Source organism: Argentina silus, assembly GCF_951799395.1.
Source record: "Argentina silus genome assembly, chromosome: 10".
In the NCBI taxonomy this organism is placed as follows: Eukaryota; Metazoa; Chordata; class Actinopteri; order Argentiniformes; family Argentinidae; genus Argentina; species Argentina silus.
In genome coordinates, this window is record NC_139664.1 from 20,181,635 (window position 1) to 20,203,860 (window position 22,226).

At 42.1% G+C, this 22,226-nt stretch overlaps 3 protein-coding genes across 3 annotated transcripts; 2 read left to right on the top strand and 1 right to left on the bottom strand.

Annotated features, from left to right (window-relative positions):
• The first annotated feature begins 1,146 nt into the window (after nucleotides 1–1,146).
• Nucleotides 1,147–9,792, top strand: pdia7 (protein disulfide isomerase family A, member 7). The gene is made up of 13 exons (XM_083678909.1): nucleotides 1,147–1,395; nucleotides 2,320–2,398; nucleotides 2,998–3,115; nucleotides 3,218–3,325; nucleotides 3,597–3,726; nucleotides 3,977–4,090; nucleotides 4,288–4,413; nucleotides 5,129–5,311; nucleotides 7,150–7,258; nucleotides 7,739–7,867; nucleotides 8,119–8,198; nucleotides 8,330–8,387; nucleotides 8,671–9,792. The coding sequence occupies exons 1-13, from the start codon at nucleotides 1,232–1,234 to the stop codon at nucleotides 8,758–8,760; spliced, it is 1,488 nt and encodes a 495-aa protein (XP_083535035.1). The 5' UTR covers nucleotides 1,147–1,231; the 3' UTR covers nucleotides 8,761–9,792.
• Nucleotides 9,793–10,204: 412 nt separating this feature from the next.
• LOC310810625 (T-complex protein 1 subunit gamma) lies at nucleotides 10,205–17,503 on the top strand. The gene is made up of 14 exons (XM_083678461.1): nucleotides 10,205–10,281; nucleotides 11,278–11,339; nucleotides 11,475–11,525; nucleotides 11,801–11,863; nucleotides 11,995–12,091; nucleotides 12,530–12,647; nucleotides 13,899–14,085; nucleotides 14,663–14,812; nucleotides 14,975–15,107; nucleotides 15,268–15,349; nucleotides 15,723–15,903; nucleotides 16,174–16,419; nucleotides 16,593–16,724; nucleotides 17,141–17,503. The coding sequence occupies exons 1-14, from the start codon at nucleotides 10,254–10,256 to the stop codon at nucleotides 17,231–17,233; spliced, it is 1,623 nt and encodes a 540-aa protein (XP_083534587.1). The 5' UTR covers nucleotides 10,205–10,253; the 3' UTR covers nucleotides 17,234–17,503.
• Nucleotides 17,504–17,629: 126 nt separating this feature from the next.
• On the bottom strand, nucleotides 17,630–22,069 carry LOC310811525 (uncharacterized protein). The gene is made up of 4 exons (XM_083679713.1): nucleotides 21,779–22,069; nucleotides 20,493–20,651; nucleotides 19,708–19,866; nucleotides 17,630–19,560 (listed from the first exon to the last, which is right to left on the bottom strand). The coding sequence occupies exons 1-4, from the start codon at nucleotides 21,873–21,875 to the stop codon at nucleotides 19,511–19,513; spliced, it is 465 nt and encodes a 154-aa protein (XP_083535839.1). The 5' UTR covers nucleotides 21,876–22,069; the 3' UTR covers nucleotides 17,630–19,510.
• Nucleotides 22,070–22,226: the final 157 nt, after the last annotated feature.

Below are 22,226 nucleotides of genomic sequence, written 5' to 3' on the forward strand. Positions count from 1 at the left end.
AATATGAAGTTATATCATTTTTGATAACAATTAAGGCCTTTTGACTGAAATGTTTGTAAAATGATGTACAGACTTACCAATGCTCAGTTTTTCTCCAACTACCTGACTCCCAGAAAGTTCACATACCCAATACTCTATCCCTGTGGCAACCCCTGTATGATGTCATGGTACGTAACATCATTGTGACATCACATCAAGCTTTAACACATGTGTTTGAGCCTATGAGGTTGTGGTGTGTAGATTTGCTCTCGTTAGTAATACAAGGGCTGCATTTGATGGATCTATGTTCAAAATAGCTCTTTTCACATTTATAATAAAATCAAAGAAGTAATAAAACTATATATAACGTTAAAGGTTTAGGGTACAGTATAAATCAACTTCCACTGCCATTAGACGCCCCTTACAGGTATATGATTCCAGTTCTCAGAATGAGCCATGAATCAGGAAATTTGGTGTTTTACAAACAGTTTTAACCATCATTAGTAATGTTTTTTTTTTAATGACCGCCATAGGGGTGGGTTTGGACAAAATCTGCGATGGTCCTATATCCGATTATATTTTATATATGTCCCTCTCTATCAGAAGAGGTTTTATGCTCTTGGGTTCGGGTTAGGGTTTGGGTAATCTTTGCTAAGTTTCTATATATATCTCTCCACTGGACGAAAATCATTCTTATAGGATTTCCCATAGAGTGAAATGCACAGGGCAGATTTCTTATAATATTTCTTGCAATATTTCTTGCCACTAACATCATACATCATTTACATGTAAAATATTGAAACATGTATCGAAGGTTCTTAATTATGGTGAACATTCTTCGGTCATCCACTGTAGAAGTCTTGGCCTACCAGCCTGTTTGTGATTGCTAAACTCAGAGGTACTTTTTTTTCTTTTTAATGATGTCTTAAAATCTTTCATCAGGGCAATTTGGATATTAGAACAATAACCCTTAAAAACACAAATAATCCATTGAAAGGATTAAATGTTTATTCCCAGGTATAGTTACATATCATTTGTGGTTCCTTTATCTATATTTACTATTTCGAAATGCTTAAAGAAGTTTAACGTCGGCGCTTTTATTTTTGAAGAAATCCTCATTTACAGACATTTACATTGACCGGAAGTAGGTGGACGGGGTTCCACGATTGAAGCTCAGAGAACCCAGATCTGCTCTACTAGGAGACGAGACGGCAGTAAAAACTGTATACAGCCATTGATTTCACAAATAGTGATGGGTACATTTTCTTGTCCACTCCGCCTGTTCTTGCTTTTTGCATTGTACCACCGGAACGACCTCTTTGTGGCAGCTAGCGATGTGCTCGAGCTTGGAGATTCCGATTTCGATTCTTCGGTCGCAGAGCACGAGACTGTCCTGGTGGAGTTCTTCGCCCCTTGGTATGCAGCCTTGTCGCTAGCTAGCTAGCAAGTTTACATAAATTATAAAGCATGCAAGATTGACATCCACTCAAATTGCAAATGCAATGTGAATGTTTGTATGGTTTGCAATTGATATTCATTCAAGACAAGTATCGGTAGTATGAGGATTCAATGTCATTTATGCACTAATTGTCTCGATGACATTTGAGTAACGTTACTGGTTTATGACAGTCATTCAATTCTCCTCACTAGACATCTCAACTGTCACACTTCATATCACACTTCTTATCACACTTCAACTCAGCAAGTGGCTGTGCATACTTTAATTCCTTATCTATTTCCTGTATAGTAGTCATAAGAATAAGTAAGACTTTGAATATAATGAGTCATGATGAAAAATTAATTTAACAATCAGCATAAAAATGTTTTTTTTCTTGCACACTGGACTTATTAGGCCTAACAGTGGAGATAAAATATCAATGTAGACTGTTTTGACTATAGATGCTTTCTTTTTGGCTTTGTCTGCCTGTTTGTATTTCTTCAAGAGTATGCTGCTTCCTTCTGTTAGAATTGGCTCACAGCTACTCCCTGTGTTGTCTTTCTTTCTGCATTCTTCCCAAGTGACATTAAATCACAAACTACGTTGTGGCTTGACTAAAAACAGTGTTTCACACCCTGATGTAGACAAAACATGTAGGTGGTAAGCCAATGTAAATAAATACTTTTACAATTTTTCACAAAATAAATGCCTTGATCCATGTTGCAGGCTTATATTTCCCCATTTTTTTTCAGCTCAAGCCACAAGTTTGTTCAGTCTATATAGACCTTGTTTTTAATGAGCACCCTTTTTGATTTTTTTGGTTATTGCAAATTTTATCAAAGCAACGCAGCGCTCTTTTTCACTCTTCTTCTTAACATTCATCCCTTCATCTCCTTATAAAGGTGTGGTCACTGTCAGAGACTGGCCCCAGAGTATGAAACTGCAGCAACCAAGCTGAAAGGGACAGTACCTTTGGCTAAAGTGAGTATACATTGTGTCCCACTCACACGCATACTTCGGAGGATGCATTGTATTTCCTTGCATCCAAATACTTGTTGAAAGGCATGTCATTTTTCTTGATCACTTACCTTTTCAGGTATCGTTTGTGTTCCCTCCTTGCCATAAGCCTATTTCCACAGATTACGTATTGTTTTACACAGTATGGGGTTTCCTATCTGTCACTTCCCATTCATTTGTGGTTGAAATTGGAGCAGTTCTCACAGCAGCACATTTCTTATGGAAAGGCTTCTGCTCACAGGAAGCTAGAACAGGCCTCATAAAGAGCCATACTTTGAGTATTATTGAAACTTACTTGTACCAACTACCTTAACTAAAATGTCTGTGGTAATTATAGGTAGGTGATGTGGATAACACTAACCCAATGCAAAAGCAACTTGAGACCTGGTTAAAAGTCCCATAGAAATGCCATCCATTGTTATTCAGATTTTTGGTGAAGGTGATGAGTCGCAGTTGGTCGATGCTCAGAGTTTTCAGTTGTAGGTTACTTTGGATAAAAGCATCTGCTAAAATGACCCATATTGCATTGTTTACATTGTAACAGTGTTAGTCCTGCCCTCCAGGTAGACTGCACAGTAAACTCTGAAACTTGTGGACGCTTTGGGGTCAATGGATACCCCACACTGAAAATCTTTCGCAATGGAGAGGACTCTGCCGCTTACGATGGACCCAGGAGTGCAGGTGCCGCATATACAATGACTATTACAGTGTGTTTTTGTTTGTGCCTGTGAGAAGATGTCATGTTGTGTATCTGATGTTATGTTGTGTATCATGGTTCCGCAGACGGTATTGTTAGCTACATGAAGAAACAGGCAGGTCCCAGCTCAGTTCTTTTGCGCACTGCGGAAGACCTGGATGCTTTTATCAACAATTTTGAGGCCAGTGTGGTTGGTGAGTTAAACTAATTTCTAATCATGATGACCAGTACCTGTGGTAGAGGTACAGTTGCCCAGTCGGTGACATATTGAACGTGTAATCACCACATTTAGTCTTCGTGGACATTTTTGTTCTGTGTATCTCCTCCCTTCTTTCTGTTCCTACTTCCACCTTCCCTTCATTTCCCAATATTTGTTCTTTCATCTCCTAGGTCTTTCTTTCCTGTTTTACTTCTTATTCATATTCAGTGATTGAGGTATTTGTTCCCTTCTCTTTATCCGGTCAGGCTTCTTCTCTGGCAGTGACAGCTCTCAGTTGGCTGAGTTTCTGAAGGCGTCCAGTGCCATGAGAGACGGCTACCGCTTTGGCCACACCATAGACGTTGGCCTGGGCCTCTCACATGGTGTGGAGTCAGAGTATGTACTAAAGCACAGCATGTTATAGCTACCCAATGATCTTCCCTTACATATGCTTGCCTAATAGGGGTCTGAAAAAAACATACTTTTAGGGATACTTTAGTGGAGTATTTGCTTGAGATGTCTGTCTTGGAGGGAACAATTCACTGTGGTAAAGAGATTTATGAATAACAACTACCAAAGAGGGTAGACTGTCAGCCATTTTAGAATAAACTGTACTCCTCATTGGTGTGTCTTCTGTCTACATCAGGAGTGTGCTGCTCTTCCGGCCTCCCCGACTCAACAGCAAGTTTGAGGACAGCGTGGTCAAGTCTGGTGATACTGTCTCGACAGCTTCCCTCCGTCAGTTCCTCAGAGACAACGTGTATGTGTATCTGTGTTAAATCTAGTGGTTTATATGTTTGTCTATATTTATGTGTGGATAAAACGTATCTACTCACACTGCAAACCAAAAAACACGCGTGTATGTCCTTACTTACTCTCTGCTTTGTATTTGTAGCTCTAATATGGGGTTACTTCCTCATAGTATGTTACGTTAATGCCCGCTCCTCACCCAATCAGGTTTGGGCTGTGCCCCCATCTGACGGCTGAGAACAGAGATAACATGAGAGGACGGGACTTGCTGACGGCCTTCTACGAGGTGGATTACATCCGCAACATCAAGGGCACCAACTACTGGAGGAACAGGTGAGAGCTGCCAGTTGTGCTAATGAGAGTTTAGAAAATATTTCTGTAATTGGCAGCACTGAGTAGTCAATATGGGAAATCAGAGAAAGAAAAAAAAAGATTTACACACATCAGAGCTCTTCCAATTATTTGTTTTTTTTCTCCAAAGCTTTTCCAATTTTTCATTTGGTCGCACCAGCATGTTGTCGTAGCAAAAGAAAATAGGCTAATCATCTAATCATCTAATCAGCGACTAAAAATAATGGAGCAAGTCACACTTATTTCAAAATTCTAGAGGAAGAAATCCTAATTTTCACTGCTCTCCACCTTGGACTGCGGGCTGGAATTAAATAAAAGTATGGCATGTATGTATTTCTTCTGATGCAAAGTTATGAAATGGGGTCTATTAATAAATACATTTCTCAGCCTGAGCTTGGTGTGAACTGTTTTTAAGATCGACAAGAAGGATTTCAAGCATAGCTCATCCACACAGAGCATGTGTAAAGTGGTTTTGAAAAAAAAGAGCCTTTTATCGGATCTGTACTGTGTATCGGCCAAATGGTTGCACTCTAGAGCCCGGCACATTTTAATCTCTTTTGATATGTTATTGTTTCTTTTCCACCTGTTACAACTCCTCATACTTCCCGTCTCTCTGTCTCTACCCCCTCTCTTTCTCCCATTGCTCCCTCTCCTCCTCCTTCCCCCTCTTTATCCTCTCCCCTCCTCTGTCTCTAAGGGTGATGAAGGTGGCCAGTCAGTTCCAGTCCCAGGGGCTGAGCTATGCTGTGGCTGACAGAGTAGAGTTCCAGGACGAACTGGAGGAGGAGTTCAGCCTGGGGGCGTCGGACGGAGGTGAGCTGCCCCTCATCACCATCCGGACCAGAGACGGCCACAAGTACTCCATGCAGGACGACTTCACGTGAGTCATTAAATCCCCATTCACGCTGCAAAGCTAGGCTGCATAGCTAGGCTGCAGATCTAGGCTGTACAGTGCTGGCTTGGTTACACATCCACCGTACGGTAGGCCAGTGACCAACTCCTGTTTTCTCAAATTTCTCCTATCTACTCTCATACCACCATCACGCATTCTCTCAGTGCGGTGAAGCGGGGGAAATGTTATCTGACATGAATAAGTGTGAGTCGGCTTTGATAATGCAACCTATTGATTACAGAATAAAATTAGGAATTTTCATGTGAGAAGTAAGGTACTCCTGTACCCTGAAACAGGGGGACGATGCATTAAAAGTGAGAAATTTCTGAATGGTGAAACCAATATGTACACAAATACCACCAAATGAAAACTGAGAATCGCTACTTTAACCGCGTAGTAATTGTTTGATATCAAATGGAGTGTAGAGCAAAAACAAGAAACAATGCTTCATTGTCCCCTTACTTATGCAGGTTACTGTATATGAACGTTATTCATTTGGAGCCAACTATGATGCATGATATGCCGGCCACGGCTGAAAAAGAATGGTAAAAATATACACAGTTAGGCAACTTCAAATGACGTGAAAATATCATTTGTTTACAGGTTAACAGTTTTATATATTAGGCTATAGCCTACATAATACTATGAATACTAGCATGTCAACATTACAGCTTACTTTCACTGATCACAGTCGATGAGAAGGGCTGATCTGCTATCCTCTGCCTCGCTGTCCCTTCTTCTAGCCCCAGCTGCCTGCTCCCATTATCCCTTGAAACCCTTCTCTAACTACATTTCGTTGTCTCTGTACTTGTACTCTGCACAATGACAATAAAGTTGAATCTAATCTAAAAAAAAAAAAAAATTATTCATTGCACATGGCATGTAAACCTTTTTTGATTGATTCATGAAAGCTCTCATTTCAGTCATGTGAAATATCTTCAATGTGAACTCGTGGTGCCAGAGCAGAAAATTAATGACACAAACTGCGTTCTTTGTGTTCGTAGAGCCTACTGCCGAAATGTGCGGAATCAACTGAGAAACAGTATATCGCTATGAGTTAATTAACCCTGCTGATTCAATTGTAGGGGAAACACTGCCAGACATATTCCATGTCTGACATAATTTTATGAAGTGTCCATGAAGACATGATTTGTTCTAAATTAAGGTTTATCCAAGGACATCATTTTGATTTTCTCAGACAAGACAACCTTTTCCAAATTGAAACAACAACTCATAGGCTACTCCTCACGCAATTCATCCAGGCTGCCATTATTGTTAATTCATAATGGAAAAAATGAATTACAATAATACAAATTACATTAAAAAATGTATATCAGCTAATAAGTTGGGAAAGAGAATATATGATACTCTGCAGATATGAGCTACTGTTTCACAACAAGCCCATCCATTAGAATTGCTTAACGATGGAATGAGCTTCCCACCACTGTCAGGACCGCAGAGTCACTACCTATCTTCCGCCGTAGACTAAAGACTTTTAGACTTTCTTTAGGGTACACCTGGGCTCTTCCTTCTCAGCAACATTGACTGTCGGCCCTCTATATTCCTGCGGGGTATTCTTTCCTAGGTTTTCTAGGTAAAGGGATGTAACACTGAGGTTTGTTCAGTTATATGTCACGTTCACAGTCTTGCAGATGAAAATGAAATGTGTAGGACTAATACTAGGCCTCAAATTCTGTGCCCTTACATATTACTCACAAATGTCTATCTGAATGATCTGGAATATAGCATCCAGATCAGACCCCTGGGTCGACTAAACTCTGGTGTTTCTGGTCATCTGACGCCCTGCCTCTGTGTGTCCGTTGCAGGCGGGATGGTAAGTCCCTGGAAAGGTTCCTGGAGGACTACTTTGCTGGCAGACTGAAGAGGCACATCAAGTCGGAAAACGCCCCGGAAAACAACGACGGCCCAGTCAAGGTGTGTGGGATAATAAACTTGGAAAAGGAGTGAAATGGACGGTGCCATCTCACTGCTGGCACTGGGCTATGCCTGGTGGACAAAAACATTGCAGGTTTATTTTGGCTGCTGTAGCTAGGTGGCACCCCACTTCTAAAGATTGCATACCCCTAAAACGTTGTTATGAATGTAGTCTCAATGGCACTGTCTATGCCTCTTCGACAGAACATTTCTTGTCTTTGCCTGTAGTTGTTGGTGGCACCCTTTTACAAGTTACTTGTGAATACACAGCCGAAGTATTAAAACTAATGACCTTCCATAAGCTTACATGTCTGTTTTGTGGCCATTGTAGTAAAAGGGTAGCCTATTTCAATGTGGAATGCACACTAGTGATGATCAGAACAGTTTTAGTCAAAGATCTGACTGGGTATAAGTCAGCAAGTTAGGCATATTAGAATAATTTAATAATTAGAGTCACCTAAATGGACTTTCCCTCTGCAGGTGTTGGTGGCAGATAACTTTGAGGAGATAGTGAATGATCCTTCGAAGGACGTGCTTGTTGAGTTTTACGCCCCCTGGTGTGGACACTGCAAAAGCCTGGAGCCCAAATACACTGAGCTGGGGGAAAAGGTGAGGTGTATGTCTGCTCCCCTTTTCACACACATTCATTAGAGAGGAAGTTGAGATGATTTGTCTCACTCCAAAGACCAGTTCATGCTCAGGACCAAGAGAGCTCTCAACAGTTTTGTGTCAGCATCTATTCTATTCTAATACTGTCCTATCTTCTGTGTGGAAGTAAAAAAAAACGATTTGTGGAGTCCTCTCCATGGGGGGTCAGTCCTACACATTGCCATAAACTCTGGTTATTCTCCTCATTTCAGCTTTCCGCTGACACCAATATCGTTATAGCAAAGATGGATGCCTCCGCTAATGATGTTCCACCAAGCTACGATGTCCAGGGGTAAGCCTCTCAATCCCCTCCCCTCCCTCCCACTGTCTGGTTTTGTCAGTCTTTGAATAGCCACTGCTTGAATCTGAAATCTTAGTTCAAATTTGCTGAACCAGGTGTTCTGTTTTTGTGCTTATCTTCAGTTTCCCCACGATTTACTTTGCCCCGGCGGGACAGAAGGACAAACCAAGGCGATATGAGGTGAGACCATTGGACAGAGGAACACATTCACGCAAAGATGCCCATATGCACTCTTAACACTAGTCAGCCTGATCACACGATAGTTCACATTTTGTTTTGCATCAAAATATCTCTGGCATTCAACAGATAAACAAGCCCCTGGAAACCCTAAAATATAGCCAGACCAAGGAGCATACTCTAAAAAAATGATAGCTTAGTTTGATAGGTGAAGTGAAACAGAATGGTGAATGTAGCGATCAGGCTGATTCTCCTGCACTGTTTAACCATCTGTCTCTGTCTCTAGGGTGGCCGTGAGGTGATTGATTTCCTGAACTTCTTGAAGAAGGAAGCCACGCATCCCCTCGTCCTGGGCACTGCTAGGGAAGACTTGTGAGAGTGAGGATCACAGAAAGCAACTAACTGGACTGGAAAAGAAGCAAACAGATATGAACTATTAGAAAATAAGCCCACCTATGAAAAATAGAGTTACTGACCAGAAGACCGCCTTCGGTTTTCTGTGCCTTACCAGCAACCCTGAATAGCATAACGGGACTTATATACAATCAGCGGTTTTATCATGGAAAGACAAAATAGTCAAATTCTTAATGTAAGAGGGAGAAAAAGTACTCAAGCATTAGCTTAGTACAAAATGGCTTTACTGAATTAAAGAATAAAAAAACGGGTGTTTACGAATACAACCTAAGTGAGAGCCTTGCGAAAGGTAGGGGATACATCACAGGCAGATCTGGAGATGTGCATCACCTTAGCAAAGTTACTTAAGATGATGTGTCTGCATAGCAATTATACCAGAGTTAAAAAATCTGTTACAGAATGTTGTAGATGAGAAAATAGGAAAACCACTGAAGCACTATAGACTGACTTAGATTTGCTGTTTTATGTCATCAAGCATCTGGATGGTACTTCCTTTAACATACGTTTACAAAATTGTTTTGGTGTGTCATACTTTCTGTTTTGTAAATGCACTTCCTGAAGGGGGGGCAACAGTAGGGTTGTAAGATGCCTCCCCAGTGTACTGAATTTGTCACAGTTTGCTGTTTATACATTGCACTCCATTGCGCTGTTTATAGATATCACTCCATTGCACTGTTTCTACATATCACATCTGTTCTTCCATGCACAATGGCACGTTTTCATATTTTTCTTAGCTTTGCAGATTATTTTTATTGGATTTTAAGATCATGTGTTTATTGGTTAGGATTTGAAATACAATGGTATTTATTGTCCCATGTATGGCCTTATCAGATAGACCAGTCTGTTATGTAGAACAAAATGTGACTGTTACATCCCTTTCTTTAGTTTTTATTTGCATTTGTATAACTACTGAAGCCGAAGTTTCTCACATGAAAAATGGGTTATAAAGAATGGGGAAAGGCAGTCTATTGGTACTTGATTAAAAAGTTAACTTACAGAATGGGTTTGTGTTGGTTTCTTCTACTTGTCCTGATAATTGACTACCTACCCCAGAATGCAGCATTAGGGCGTGTAACATAGATTTTAGTAGTCGTGCACAATGCACCCCATGTGAACTGTTCCATCCATGACATTTCATAAACATTGTAATTGTATCCTAATTATAGATACTGATTCTATGTAAGATGTTCTGTAATTTAACCATGAATTCTTGTTGCCAAATCCTTTAAGACCGAAAATTGCAATTCATTCATCCTCTTGGAGGCGGTACTTCCGCGACTCTCCTCTAACGCAGCATTGTAGCCCTTGATTTGTTTTTATGGTTGTCCATCAACATTTCCTTGTCTTTAATTGGTCGACGTTTGTCCATCCCGCCTTTCGCAAAGCATGTGTCTTCCTTCCTTCTTGTTGGGTGTAAGGACTTGGTAGCCGGTTGATTTCACGCACGCTGTTAAAATGATGGGAAGACAGGTCCTCGTGTTGAGTAAGTCAAAAAGAAATGTTTAATCATTTATGCAATCAATATAGCTATCCTTGGGGTTTATTACATTCATGCAAATGTATTTTTTTTGCTGGATCTAGCTAAGTTAACCACTGATGTCTTGAGCTGAGCTGTGACAATCATGCTGCGTAGCGGGACAATGGTGCTAGGTTACGGCTATCTAGCTAAGCTAGCCAGTTTAGCTAGTCAACGTCAAACGTGTTGGTTATTTTCTTGATCTTGCTAACTAATGAAGATGGATAGATGCTAGGCTGAAGTCAACGTCAGCCACTCTTATGTTAGCTAGCTACTATAGTCATATTTAAGCTAGGAAACTGGGTAAATGCCAGATAAAGTGAGGGCGTGATTTGTTAAAATTGCCTTGTTAGCCAGTCAATGTGTTATTACTGGGCCCCCTTCGCTTAGCCTTAGCCGACACCTTAATGCAGCTGTCAAACGTTCACATACCTTCTGTGTGTCGATGGTCTCATTCAGTATCTGAATTAGTCGTGGGAAGAGAAGTGATGTTCATGATGGTGGACTTTATGTACGTGACAAATGTCATTTCAAATGAGTTCAGCGCAGTCTTGCAGATGTAATTTTCTAGGTGTTATTTATTACACTATGAACCATGACGCTTACATTTATGGCATTTAGCAGACGCCTTTATCCATAGCGACTTACAACAAATACATTTGACTAAGTAAGTGAATGATCTATCCATCAGTCATCATAAGAAAGTAATCAATGCTCAGACCAGGTACCATTGGCAGTCACAATGCTAGAAGAAGGATTTTTTTATTTTTTTATTATTATTATTAACAGGAGAGAAACGTACAGAGGGGTAGTGGGGATGAAGAGGTCTTTAGGAGGGACCTTTAAGCTTCCCTCTTTCTAACCACACTGTTCTCTCGTGAACAATTAGATTAGATTAATCTGGTAACTGAAATAACCGCAGGATGGTGATCACTTAGGTGTTAATTCTGTCTCTTTTTTTAGGCCAGAATATGAAAAGAGAGTCCGGGCGTAAAGTCCAGACCGGGAACATCACAGCAGCAAAGGTAAAAAAAAGAAACACACAATTCCACTCTCTTATCCATCTTTGTTCAAACCACCCGCTGCATCAGTCTGACTGTCATGAAGAGTGATAGGTGATAATAATCATCATGCCTGACTGAGTTCATCTCATTCAACAGGCAATCTCCGATGTCATCAGAACATGTTTGGGACCAAGGGCCATGATGAAGGTACTGAAAGTATTCTTGTTCTCAGATGCAGTATTTGCATCCTAAATCGCTTTGGTATTCAACACTTTGATATACATACTACTGTTGAATAACTAGCAAAAAAGCAAAGTGTTTGGTCTCTCCATTTGTAAATTAAGCACCTGAGAGGCATTGACAATATGGTGGCTCTGTGAGCCGGCTTCCTTTGAAAGAGGCTTGGATACTACATTAATCTGGCGTGTAGCGATGTACGTATCTCGCAAACTGAACTAACTTTCTCCTCTTACTTTGGACAGATGCTGCTCGACCCCATGGGAGGCATAGTTATGACCAATGATGGCAACGCCATTCTGAGAGAGGTGAGGGTTCTAAACAACATATCCCAAGAGCACTTAAGACAGGCTGAGGTAAACAAATGCATGCTCTTGAGTTTGTAGTTCCATGTTTGGTTTAAGTATTATCTCTCTCTATCTCTGTCTGTGTGTGACAGATCCAGGTGCAGCACCCAGGAGCCAAGACCATGATTGAGATCAGCCGCACCCAGGACGAGGAGGTAGGAGATGGCACAACCTCCGTCATCATCCTGGGTTAGTTGATTTACTATTTTCCTCTACATGATACTCATTCCCCTTATTTTAGCTGTTCAAATTGCGTTTGTAGACTTGTCTAGTATTTAATTGTTTTGGAGTTTGTGAAGCCACAAATCCATTGAAGCCCCACGCCGGCCAGTTTTGCTTCCTGGCTTTTCTTGAAAAAAATATTAGAACAGAAGCTATTTGGGAAAGTAACAGCCAGATATAGCTTGGAGCAATTCTCAATGAAGCGTGTCGAAAGGTTGTTTGACTCAGTCACAAAAAAGCTGGTGACAGGGGTTTTGGAGGGTTATATGTATGACTCTGGGCCACGTCACACTTCAGAGCTCTACAGCTGTCGTTTTAGGAGGCACTAAGAAAATAGAAAGTACACATGCTTTGACCTAAATGTAAAAATGACCCATTAAATTCTCTTAATGTTTCTTGTTCTAGCTGGTGAGATGTTGGCTGTGGCAGAGCAGTTTTTGGATCAGCAGATGCATCCCACAGTCATCATCGGGGCCTACAGACAGGCCCTGGAAGACATGATCGACATGCTCAAAGAGATCAGGTACTGTTATATATTTTATTTTTGTATTGATTTGCACATACACTAACAAATAAAAAGAAATGGCAGATTGTGCAGGGGTGGTTAAGAAACGTTGTAGGGCTTGTTGAGAAGCCTCCCCTAAAAAGTAATAAAATGATACAAAAAAATAAAATAGAAAATGTATAATAAATTAAACAAAACAAATGTGGTTTTTGTGGCTAGTCTAAAATGTGAAGTCTAGAGGAAATGAATGAAATGGAAAATGTTAATTAAATTTAAAAACATATGAAAGGCATAGATTGAAAAGGAATATTGACAGTTGCTCAATGAGATTTTTAATTTTTATTTTGTAAATACTAGTAGTTTTTCAGATAATCTGGGAGGCTGTTCCAGAAAAACTGACCTGTCTCATTGAAAATTGGCCTTTACTAGTTCCCTAAGTAGGCAGTATGGAGATTAGAGGAGGATCTTGTGGAGTAACTGAACTTGTTCATTGAGCTGAAACATGTTATGAAAGCTGATAGGTAGAACATTCCTTTTGAAGTTGAATACAAATAGGCAGATCTGTGATTTGTTGACGTCATAGATATTAAGAATCTCAAGACTGTAAAACAAAGGGTGTGAACTAGTGAGGGGGGTCAGAAAAGGTTACCATCCTTACAAAACGCTTCTGCAAAATGGAAAGAGGATTTAGATTGCTCTTTTGAGTACTGCTTTTAGCAGCAACTAATTCTGCGTCGTATTTCTCCACCCTTTTCTTGAAAGTATGCCGTTGTGAACTCCCATACATGGATTTAAAGCTAACACCAATCATATGCTTTTAAATGAATGTGGAGTAGTGCGCAAGTCCACACTTCAGGAGAAGGGTGGAGAATTGGGACATGGCATCAGTCAACCACACTCTCTCTGCCCCATGATGCTACTCATCCTTGCTCAGGATCCAATGACTGACAAATCAGCCACTCCAAGCTCATTAGCCATGGTGGCAGAGCTTGGAGCTGAGGGCAGCTTAATTCTCAGAACTAAAGGCCTTGTAGAGTTGATGAATGGGCTGGCTTCCCAACAACTGCCTTTCATTTCCCTCCAGGATACAACTGAAACACACTTCTTACCCTCCTCCCCAGCTCTTTCAAGCTTACTCTGTCGATCACACATTCATATTCCCACACAGATGCAGATATGCCATTAGTAAGAATGTTTCCAACATGACACACACACATGTGATCTGAAGGATCTTGGCTGTGTTGAAAGATGAGTTCCCCCCCCCCCCAGCACTCCAGTGGATGTGAACGACCGTGACAGTATGCTGAAGATCATCAACTCGGCCATCAACACCAAGGCCCTGAGCCGCTGGTCCACCATGGCATGTAACATCGCCCTGGACGCCGTCCGTACCGTGGAGATGGAGGAGAACGGACGCAAGGAGATCGACATCAAGAAGTACGCCAAAGTGGAGAAGGTACAGTTCTCCTCACCTTCCTTCCTTAAACCCCAGTTCTGAAAGATAGGTGCTGGTTTCCTGGACACAGATTTGGCCTCGTGCTGGATTAAATCACACTTTTGATGGAAAATTTATATTGAAGATGCTTTTTTTTTCTGGAAACAGATAAAGCCGATTGATGGACAAGGAAGCATTTAATGAGTATATTATTGAACATGGTTATGACTGCAAGGCTAAACTTAATCTGGGTCCAGGAATATGGCCATATGAGTGTGTTTCAATAGTCTAAAGAGGCTTCCTCTCCTCATGACCACCCCCTCATCTGCACCGGTCTGAAAACAGAGGATGGGTGAAGGCAGCATTTCAGAGCCTTATAAGAGGATTTCACTTGAATCTGTCCGGTTTGTGTACAGAAGGAAACACAGTGGGAATCTGTTTAAAGGTGTAACTCACCCACACCATTCAAAAGTGCTTTGGGACCTTGTCAAAGGTACTATAGAAATGCAATTCATTAGCAATTTAGATGATTAAAAGCAGGAAATAAGATTGCTCTGATCTCTGATTCTTCACTTTTTTTTTCGTTTGTCTGATACAGGTTCCTGGTGGCTTTATCGAGGACTCTTACGTGCTCAAAGGAGTGATGGTCAACAAGGACGTCACACACCCCCGCATGCGTCGACTCATCAAGAACCCCCGCATCATTCTGCTGGACTGCTCCCTGGAGTACAAGAAAGGCGAGAGCCAGGTACTAAACGTGTACACACACTCAATCTTCCTCATTCACACACCAGTGAACGCAAACACACACTTATGCAGTGTACACTCGCATGTAACCAAGATCCGCATCTTGATTGCTAATAAAGTTATTTAAATTCTTAACACTGCTATTGTATGTGTTCTCCTGCAGACTGACATTGAGATCACACGTGAGGAAGACTTTGCCAGGATCCTTCAGATGGAGGAAGAGTACATCCAGCAGATCTGTGAAGACATCATCCGCCTCAAGCCAGACCTCATCTTCACAGAGAAGGGTGTCTCAGGTAACACACACACACAAGCAATACTTTACCTGTATTCACATACTGTACTTGCACATATATGTTTTCAGGACTGGCTCCCTCTACTCAAAAGCTTCCTCTGCAGTGGTCTAAGCAGAGAAACTCCAACTCCCATCTCTTATCTCTTCTCATACCCCCTCAGACTTGGCCCAGCATTATCTGATGAAGGCTAACATCACAGCCATCCGCCGTGTCAGAAAGACCGACAACAACCGCATCGCTAGGTAAGACCACTCTCACAGCTGGAGATCAACATGTTGTTTTCTTGTCTTGTATGCATCTTGTGTCGAGCCTGTCAGTTGTGGACATTTTGACACCTCAAAGTGTCCAATCAACAAGAGAAGTGCAGAGGTCTATCCACTTTTAGGACAGCAGGACTGGAAGCAACCGTTGAGTTTAGGGACATGGATAGAATTAGTGGTAACCTGATAATTTACAGTCCCGTTTCAGCTGATATTTATTTACCCAGTATTCACTAATAAACTATGGTAACAAGGGGTACTTTCAGCCCACTTTTTGGCACTTATCAATAAATTTATTGATTCACTTATCAATAAACTCATTATTCAACGCTACCTGCCGTCTGTTGTCCCTCAGGGCATGCAACGCTCGCATCGCCAGCCGTACGGACGAGCTGCGTGAGGACGACGTAGGAGTAGGCGCAGGCCTGTTCGAGGTGAAGAAGATCGGAGACGAGTACTTCACCTTCGTCACAGAGTGCAAAGACCCCAAAGCCTGCACCATCCTGCTGAGAGGAGCCAGCAAGGAGATCCTGGCCGTACGTCGACATGTTGACACTGTTTATTCATACAAAGGATTACGGTCGTAGGCACTGGGATATAGAGAAGTGTATGACTGTACAATGACATTCTTACAAGCTTAGTGATTTTATCTGGAGTGTTATGTTGTATGTTTATATATATATATACACACACACACACACACACACACATATATATATATATAAATGTAACACCTGAATCACCCGGTAGGTTGAATTGTATTCCATCAGCACTGACGTGTGTGTATGTGTGTGTGTCCGTCCCAGGAGGTGGAGCGTAACCTGCAGGACGCCATGCAGGTGTGCCGCAACGTGCTGCTGGACCCGAGCCTGCTGCCAGGCGGCGGGGCGGTGGAGATGGCCGTGTCCAAGCGTCTGACGGAGCGCTCCAGAGCCCTGGTCGGGGTGGAGCAATGGCCCTACCGCGCCGTGGCACATGCCCTGGAGGTCATCCCCCGCACACTCATCCAGAACTGTGGTGCCTCCACCATCCGCGTGCTCACCTCCCTCCGGGTAAGGGGATTGTGTGTGTGTGCGCGTATGCACTCCCCCTCATCCAGAGTTTTGGGGCCAGTCTCCTTATCAGGCTTTGTGACTGAGGAGCCCAATTCTGGACAGTTTCTGCTACAGGTTCTGTCTAGAGTTTAATATAACAGCAAATTGTCCCTCTTCCCCACTCTCCATAGGCCAAGCACACCCAGGAGGGCATGGGGTCATGGGGAGTGAATGGAGAGACTGGCACTCTGGCAGACATGAATGAGCTGGGCATCTGTGAGCCCCTGGCTGTCAAGGCCCAGACCTACAAGACTGCTGTGGAGGTATGGATACATGCAAGCCTTTTCAATATGACCCTCATAAATTGTACTTTTTTTTTTTTAATAGAATCGATAAAGCTAGCTGGTCCTTATTCAAGGATGCAGGCAGCAAGGGCATGTACGAGGATGTTTAACTCTTCGTTGATGAAGGCGTTCAATTGATCTGCAGTAAATTACCCAACTGTAGGAATGTTGTTCAAGGCATGGATGAATTCTGTAACTCTTGTCAGTAGTAAATGCAGTCAGACACCATGCAAAAGCATCCTTTCACTTTAACAAAGGATGAGTGCTGTGCCTTACCTTATCTACTCGGAGTCAGTGAATACTAATGAATTCAAGGGATAGTTTCCCGCAAAGTTTTGAGACGTGTTCCACAGTGAATTTCATGTTCTAACTCTGGTCCCCCCTCTGCCTTTCAGACTGCCATCTTGTTGCTCCGCATTGACGACATTGTTTCTGGACACAAGAAGAAAGGAGATGAGCAAAGTGGCGGAGGACAGGGGGCTGAGTAGAGAGAGCGAGTGGGGGAGAAAGGAGAATAAAAGAGGATGGGTCGGCAGAAAACAAGACTAACCTTAAAGACTGTAGCAGGGTATACCTAGTAGGCCCACTGTTATCTTTTGGAGTTCTTCCTGCAGAAGCCAAATGTGTACTATGCTGGTTTGTCTGTGTGTATTCTCCAACCCATGGGGTGTGTCCAGTATCCTATTGCTTCATTCCACTCCGTAGCTTGTTTACTGCTGTTACTGGTTTTTGATTTGCTATAAAAGTTCTCAAGTCAATTTGGTGTGTGTGTGTGTGTGTGTGTGTGTGTCGCAGAGTCAGAATGATGGTTTACAAAACAGATATTTCTATCATGTAAAATTATCTGTAGGTCACCCCAAGAAACTGAAACAATGATATTGATGTTGAAGAGAAGTCTTTGCTCAAAGGTTTACTAGAACAGTAAAACATGTACACATCATACATCACTCATAGCAACTCGCCAACACAGCAAATTTAAATATTCAAATGACCTGAGCGCAGTCTCAAAAATAACTTCTGGGTACGCAATAATCTGAAAGGACAAATGGCAATCGCTGAAAAGAAACTTCTAATAATTTTTTTTAAGGGCATCAAAAAGTTACAACAGTGTAAAGTGGCAACAGTGTAAAGTTATCTTAATTCACCTTCCTGTCCCTGTCATGACTTTAAACAAGACCTAAAATATACACACGTCAGCAGTCCACAGGCTGACAACATTTGCAAGTGTGTGACCACTGTCAACAGCTTGTGCCTTTTCAGTGCGACTGCTTGGTGCATATCAATTCCTATCATAACTTTTCTCACACACATCTGAGAAGACTAAATGGGATTTAAATTAATGATATTGGGATATCAGTTCTGACAGATCTTTACAATGAGGGATAGACGTCTTGGAAAGAAAGCCAATTAAAAGTAAAGAGCACTGAAGGGCTGGTCACGTGATGTTTGCAGAAAAACATTTGCTCTGTCTGGATATGGAAGATTTAATTCAGTAAAACCAGTGTACCAGTACCTGAAACGCTTCCAGTTCTTTCCTGGTCTGTAAATCTTGTCAATATCATAAGAATGTCCAGACTGGTTTAAGAGTTACTGCCCCCATTACGAACATGGTCTCGTAACAGTCATATCTCTTGAGTAATTTGAGTCTTTATAAACTAGTGACTAATCTAGAAAGTAATTGTAAATTGACATTTTCATAAAATGCCAATGGTCAAATGAATGAGGTCTTGTGGACCCAGGATGACATCTTTACCACTCCATTGAGACCCTCTGGTTGCCTTCCTCAACCCTGTAGGCCAGGTCCAGAGGGTTTGTCAACAATACAAAGGCACAATAGTCTTAATACACCCTAAACAGCTTCCTTTCCTCATCTCCTTTCCTTTCCTTCATAGTAAAGTCATATCCAGCCATTTCCTCAACCAACAGTCAAAGGAGACTGTCTAGATAGGAAAAGAGGCTGTTGTAGAGAATTATTACAGCCACTGGTTTCGCCCAAGCCTGATTTCAATCCTCTTGACCTGATAACAGCCTGGAGCAAAAGTCTGCAAACACAATAGCCGGCTTTCCACAGCAGGGCTTACACCGTGTGCCAGTGCATGCCAAGGCCAATTGCTTTTCCACAGTCAAAACTCGGGCTTTTAGCCTCCTCTACCCACCTGGTCCTTATGAGGCCAAACTGGGCTACAGGGGCGCGGTTTAGAGCGAGGACGGGATATTCTTATTATCCAAGTGCTTTAGTTGGCTAGTGAAGTTGGTGGTTAAAGTTACTACACAATTGAATTGATTTGAATAGTGCTTTTTAAAACTACAATTTTACACTAAAAGTGCTTAAGTTACCAGAACCTGTTGGGAAACCAAAGGATTTCACGTCTCCATATAGTTCACCACCTTATGAACTGCAGAAGGTAAACAAACTGGAGATCATATACGAGGTGGGACTAGAAAGCCCAGCTGTTGAAATTCAAACAGAATTGTTCACTACCCTCCAAAGCACCGGGCTTTGAGCACTAGCTGGCCGCTAGTAATCCTTGACACGCACTGGCATCGCTGTCGAAAAGCAGCTCATTGAGACCTTCTCCTAACATCTTCACAGCAAGCTTCAGACAGAAATATAATAAATAGAATGGACACAATGACTTCAATCACATAGAAGAAAGAGTGGTGTCTCTTCTATGTGAAATATGTCTATCTGCGACACTGAATGGATCTGGTCCAGCCCTCCAGGGTCTGGGTGATAGAGAAGAGAGGGAGGGCGTGAGGTCATGTCATCCCTCGGCTCTCTCTCCAGTCTCTGGGTCCACACCGCTGTCTAGATCTAGAGAGGAAAACAACACATTTGATAGTTGTTGGGCAGCAGTAGAACCAATAAGCCAATCAGGTGTTGTGCATGGCATGTGTGTGTGTGTGTGTGTGTGTGTGTGTGTGTGTGTGTGTGTGTGTGTGTGTGTGTGCATTGACTCACCCATACTGGCCTCACTGGGTGCTGCAGAAGGGCTCCGTCTGTGCTGGTTGTTGTTGGGGGGCTGGAGGCTGGGTACCAGAGGCCCCGGAGCAGAGGAGGGAGGGAGACTTAGGACCCCCATATTAGGAGCAGGGGGCCGGACTACTTCTGTATCCATGGCTACCCTCAGCAGAGGCACAGAAAATGGGAAGGTGTGGTTAGAGATGTGAGAAGTACGCTGACACAGGATTAAATACTTCCTCATAGCACAAGTTCATCCTCACTTCTTCGAAACAGTGGCTTTGTAAATCCCCAAAGCATACGTCTGTCCTCTCTCCCTTCCACTGAGTAATCCCTAATTTAGTGCTGCATTCATTTGCTCCTCGGAACGAGGAAACTAGGCTATGTTTGACTGTGCAACTCTTGCACTTCTGAGAATTCAAAGCTTCCCACTCAAGAGACATCTCAGAATGATCCAATAGGGAGCCCTACAGGGAGCCTAACTTACGCTATATCTTGGGAAGCTCAGAGTTTCCTATGAGCAATTGAATGCACCATATATGCCTGATTGCAGAATTGGAAGCAGTGTCCCGCCCTATTTCCTGCCCTTTATGTGCATCTCAATAGGGTGCAGTGTCTTCCTCTCTGTCTCCTTTCCATCTGCACTGATCTAAAAAAAAGACATGAGAGGCTCAAGCAGTGTTGCAGAATCTTTGCAGTGTTTTTGCTTTCACCTGTCTAGCTCTTTCATATTTTGCAATAAAGGGATGCCACTTTTGACCAATGAGATAGAGCAGTGGTCTTACCAATGGGGTCCTGTGATTGGTGGGGCTGATAAGTGGGCCCTGGTGGCAGGGTCTCTACATAGATGGTGCTGATTGGCCTGTCTTTGGAGGCAGAAATGGGGTGCTCACTGAAGTCGCTCCAATGCGCCCCAGGACAGGCCGAGGATGCTGCTGTCACATCTGTTAAAGGGATATGTCATGGACTGCACTCTCAAAAAGGTTCTAATGTATAATATATACCATTTAGCTGACGCTTTTATCCAAAGGGACTTACATTGCGAGTGCATACAGCTGTCTCTGTAAGAGAGCCCTTTGAATAACCCTTTTTACATGGTAACAAAAATAGTTCTTCTACAGGTCAGCCAAAGAACCATTTTTGGTACGACAGTAGGTAGAATATTACAATACCAAGCCATGTTCTGGTACTTAAAAAATGCATTCATCCTTCGCTACTTTTCACTGACCTGACATGACAATGGGGGTGAAACATTCCCCCACAACCAAGTCGTGTCAGAAACATATCACAAGGAACAGGTGTTTTTGTGTGTTTATTTAAAAAAATAAAAATAATAATAATAATTTACCTTTTCTACATTTACCTTATCTAAAGTGTGTGACAGAAGGTGTTGTTAAGGTAGCCTACAGTTAAGGAAACCCCATCTACCATTCCTGACAGACAGGTCTTGTGAAACCGAAAAGCAAGGTGATATGTTGAGACTGAATGTTGCCATACTGCTTCAGCTTCCAACTTCCTCAAACCTGTAGCCAGTGCATTCAGCATCAACAATGTAATTACAGACGCCTACACATTTTAAACGGTATTTGCCCTTTGGACCAACCCAATTATCACAATTCTTGATCGCAAAGGTCCATGATAGAATGGAAGTTTACGTGAGCTTTCAAATAATAGGCGGTCTGATAAAGCAACATTTAGGGTGTAGTTCCAGACTTATTACAGACATCTTAATTTATATTCATCGAGCAGCTGTAGCCTTTACATTTGGTGGTGTATGTTCATTAAATAGTGAGAAAGTATGTGTAATAATGAAGTTGAGAAGTTTCCATCAAAATTCTAATTTATAAACTACAGGCTCTATTCTTATTATGATAGTAATAGATAATCATTCATATACAGGCATGTTATAAGGCTCACCGATTAATTAAATAACTCTTTGTTATGAAGTTCGCACATGCAAGGTTGAGCACTGTGGTGTCAACACCTCTCCCTCGACTTCCTGGGTGCTGTATTCGAGTTTCATTTCATGCAAATTTGTAAAAAGTTGGAACATTTTCTGTTATTTTCTTACCATAACATCTGTTTTTCCTCAATTTTCGGAATGGACAATTTTCTCTGATCCGGAGCAGACAAGCAGAGTGCTTTCTTCTTGCAGGAGTTGTTGCCATATTAATATCCTCGCTATTCTCTCACTTCGATCAATTCAGTATAATAAGTAGGCCTTTCTGTATGGATTCAGGCGGGATATTTGAGGTCGTGCAAGTGTTATTTTCTCAGAGACTATATCCGAAACCCAGCGGAGATACCTCTCCGTGGGACTCCGCTGTTGCGCAGCCCCATAAACGAACGCCGTCCTGAAAGAGAAGCCTATAGAAATGTTTCCCTCCGACAGAAAAGAGAACCCGTTAGTCCAGTTTACGACACGTGATTATGCCACCTGCTAATTCTGCCCGAGCATAGGTAGATCAATGCACATTGTAGCCCTGTTCACAAACAAACCCACTTTTTATCACCTAAGG

Excerpts from the sequence above, each read along its gene's own strand:
- pdia7 (XM_083678909.1), top strand. The coding sequence starts at position 1,232 with ATGGGTACATTTTCTTGTCCACTCCGCCTGTTCTTGCTTTTTGCATTG. Across the intron at positions 1,396-2,319 it reads GTGGAGTTCTTCGCCCCTTG|GTGTGGTCACTGTCAGAGAC; the intron begins GTATGCAGCCTT and ends CTCCTTATAAAG. Across the intron at positions 3,116-3,217 it reads CGATGGACCCAGGAGTGCAG|ACGGTATTGTTAGCTACATG; the intron begins GTGCCGCATATA and ends ATGGTTCCGCAG.
- LOC310810625 (XM_083678461.1), top strand. The coding sequence starts at position 10,254 with ATGATGGGAAGACAGGTCCTCGTGTTGA. Across the intron at positions 10,282-11,277 it reads AAGACAGGTCCTCGTGTTGA|GCCAGAATATGAAAAGAGAG; the intron begins GTAAGTCAAAAA and ends CTCTTTTTTTAG. Across the intron at positions 12,092-12,529 it reads AACCTCCGTCATCATCCTGG|CTGGTGAGATGTTGGCTGTG; the intron begins GTTAGTTGATTT and ends TTCTTGTTCTAG.
- LOC310811525 (XM_083679713.1), bottom strand. The coding sequence starts at position 21,875 with ATGGCAACAACTCCTGCAAGAAGAAAGCACTCTGCTTGTCTGCTCCGG. Across the intron at positions 20,652-21,778 it reads GAGGAAAAACAGATGTTATG|ATGTGACAGCAGCATCCTCG; the intron begins GTAAGAAAATAA and ends TCCCTTTAACAG. Across the intron at positions 19,867-20,492 it reads CCAATCACAGGACCCCATTG|CCATGGATACAGAAGTAGTC; the intron begins GTAAGACCACTG and ends TGCTGAGGGTAG.